Genomic DNA, 3,072 nt, shown 5'->3' on the forward strand with positions numbered 1-3,072 from the left:
AGAAAAACTAACACAACTCATAAATTAAGACTTTACAATATGCGAAGACCACAAAACCTAAAATTATATAAAATTAAAATTGAAAATTAGAAGATAATTTTTTCCGAAAACAAGTAATGCTTGTTTTTAGTTTTTACTTTTAATTTTTATCAAATTTAAAGATTATGATTGATGATGGTATAGAATTGATTTAGACTAAATTGAATTAAAATAAAAAAAATTAATTTGAAAATAAAAAACCAAATTAGTTATGTCATTTGATTTAGTCTGATCTAGTCTAGATGGATCTAACAAATTAATTTTGTAGTATAAATTTCTTGTAAACTTGTATGTAAATTTTTTAATAAATGACAGAACAGTGTAATTTTTAAAACTTGAAGAGTACAAGTTAGAAATTAATAAAATTTGAAGGGGTAGACTGCAATTTATCCACTCTCTTTCGCGACATATGCAAAATTGGAGGAAGCCCACATGCATTCATTTAAGTGTTCGAGTCCAGCCCATGAATGGATGATCAAAATTACTGTAATACCCTCAAAAGTTGAACACGTGGTCAACCACAATGATGCCTTTTTGCCGCTTAACAAAGTGCTTTTACGTCCAGCGCAGAAGTTAACACTCTCTCTCACCTCTCCCTCTCTCTCTCTTTCTCTCCCTCCCTCCATGCCGCCACATTACGCACGAGGAGAGGGACATAAGAGGTATTAGGGGAGAGAGAGAGAGAGCAGAGAGGGCACCGACCGAGAAATGGAACCCCACGGCAACCCCATCGGCGGAAGCGGCGGCAGGGCGGAGGCGGAGCGGTGGCTCGGCATCGCCGAGAAGCTGCTCGCCGGCCGAGACCTCGTCGGGAGCAAGACATTCGCGATCCGTGCTCGAGACTCTGACCCTAGGCTCGAATTCGCGTACCAAATCCTCGCCGTCGTCGACACTCTGATTGCCGGCGAGAAGCGGATCAACAACCAGTGCGACTGGTACGCGATCCTCCAGCTGACCGGACCGATTTACGATTTGGACCTCATCGCCGCACAGTACCGCCGCCTCGCGATCCTTCTGAACCCTAGTCGCAACCGTCTTCCCTTCACCGATCTGGCCTTCAAGCTCGTCTCGGACGCCTGGTCAGTCCTTTCTAACCCTGCCAGAAAATCTATTTATGACAATGAATTCGTACTATTTTGGAAACTCGACCAGCCACCGCTGAGCCGCGGATCAGAACATCATGAATCAGAACAGCCGCATAGACACCAGCCTGCCCCGGCCCCGGCACCGACCCCTGCTCCAGTTCCGGCCCCTGTGAATCGCTTTCTGGAACAGCTCGAACAACCACAGAGGCACCAGTACAAGCAACAAGAACAGCTGCAACATCCACCCCCGGTGAGCCGCGCACAAGATCCTCCTGAACGACAGCAGCAAAAGCAACAGCAAAAACAGCATTACAAGCGGCAAGAACAGCAGCAACGTGCTGCTAGTGAAAAAAGCCCCAGGCACGATACCACTAACAAGGAGAATAATGCGGCTGGGGAAGGTGAAGTACACGATGATCAAGATGAAGATCCAACCTTTTGGACTGCATGTCCCTATTGCTATAACATGTATGAGTATCCTAGGGTTTACAAGGAGTGTTCACTTCGGTGTCAAAATTGCCAGAGGGCTTTTCACGCAGTGAAGATTCCAGCTCCGCCAATTGTTCCTGGTAAAGAGGCTTACTTTTCTTGTTGGGGGTTTTACCCACTAGGGGTTTCAATTTCGAATTTGACGAAAGATAAAGGTGGGATTTTGAATTGGACTCCGTTCTCGCCCATGTTCCCAGCTCCTCAGTCCGGGAATGGGGGAAATATGAACGTTCAAGGAAAGAAAAGGGGCCAGAACATTGTGAACGCTGGGAAGAGTGTGGTCCCTAGGACTTATATTGATGATGAAGATGCTCTTCTGGAAATCTCAGATTCCAGTGATGATTCTGATGATGAATGGGGTAGTACTAGACAGAAGAAGAAAGTGAAAAAAGCAAAGGGGAAGAATTCCGCTGGTAGGATTGCTAAGAAAGCTCAAGTGGAGAAGGCAAAGAATGTCAAAGGGGCTACTGGTGACGGTCTGCAAGGTGGGCCTGTGATGCAACAGGTTGTGGATGTAGCAAGTGCATCAAATGCTGAGACTAGCAGGAAAGCTGCTGCAAATAATACAAAGAAGCAGACAGGGAAGGCTCCGAAGGAATGGGGAAAGTTAGATTTGAATGTGGAGTTTAGTAATGAAGTAGAAGAACCTGCTCCTGGAATGACTGCAGGGAACAGGGCAGCAGCTAATGGTGAGGAGGATGGCATCGAAGGGATTAGCTTTTTTGAGGGCCTTGATGAATTTTTGAGCAGTTTGCCCATACTTAATGTTGTGGGGGATGATAAGGTTAAGGCTGCTTAGAGAAGAGAGAGACATTTTGTAGTAGATCGTTTATGTGTATGTAGTAGTGAATGCTGTAAGTAACTGGCCGTTTTAATTAGTGTTTCTATCATAGTTAAATTAATTGTAAATGTTCTGGCTAGAAGTTTTTATCCATCTTCTGACAGTTTTATTTGACATCAGTGAACTAAAACTTGGCCTAGGCGGCCTCCTAGCCGCATGAACCGCTTGGCAGATTATGGCCGCCTGGGCCACCTAATCCATTTTATATAAATTGATTATTAGGGTTTTTGTTTCTCCTTACCCGTTACCTCTTATCTCTCATCGATTTCCCCTTCTTTCACACGCGCATCGTCGCCAACTGTCAAGCTCCATCTCAGCCCAAGGCCGCCGATGCCTCCTCGCTGCCTCCAGCTCCATTGAGACCTCCTCACCGCCTCTACACCATTAAGCTCCATCCTCGCTGTCACGTCCTCGTTGTGTCAACGCCGCCATCGCCGCTGTCAAGCTCCATCTCCGTTTTCGCTGCCGACCCCTCCTCTCTCTCTCTCACGTTGTTGGGTGTTAGGTTAGGTTTATTATGTTATTTGATTTTATTTTCTATTTATATGTTAGATATATATTTTTTTTTCTAATATACATATATGTTAGATATATATATTTTCATACATATTTCAACTT

The 3,072-nt window shown here is 44.7% G+C and overlaps 1 protein-coding gene across 1 annotated transcript; it reads left to right on the forward strand.

Annotated features, from left to right (window-relative positions):
- Positions 1–610: 610 nt before the first annotated feature.
- Positions 611–2,547, forward strand: LOC127802729 (uncharacterized). The gene has a single exon (XM_052338718.1). The coding sequence runs from the start codon at positions 748–750 to the stop codon at positions 2,410–2,412; it is 1,665 nt and encodes a 554-aa protein (XP_052194678.1). The 5' UTR covers positions 611–747; the 3' UTR covers positions 2,413–2,547.
- Positions 2,548–3,072: the final 525 nt, after the last annotated feature.

Source organism: Diospyros lotus, chromosome 5, assembly GCF_014633365.1.
Source record: "Diospyros lotus cultivar Yz01 chromosome 5, ASM1463336v1, whole genome shotgun sequence".
Classification (NCBI taxonomy): Eukaryota; Viridiplantae; Streptophyta; class Magnoliopsida; order Ericales; family Ebenaceae; genus Diospyros; species Diospyros lotus.

Excerpts from the sequence above, each read along its gene's own strand:
- LOC127802729 (XM_052338718.1), top strand. The coding sequence starts at position 748 with ATGGAACCCCACGGCAACCCCATCGGCGGAAGCGGCGGCAGGGCGGAG.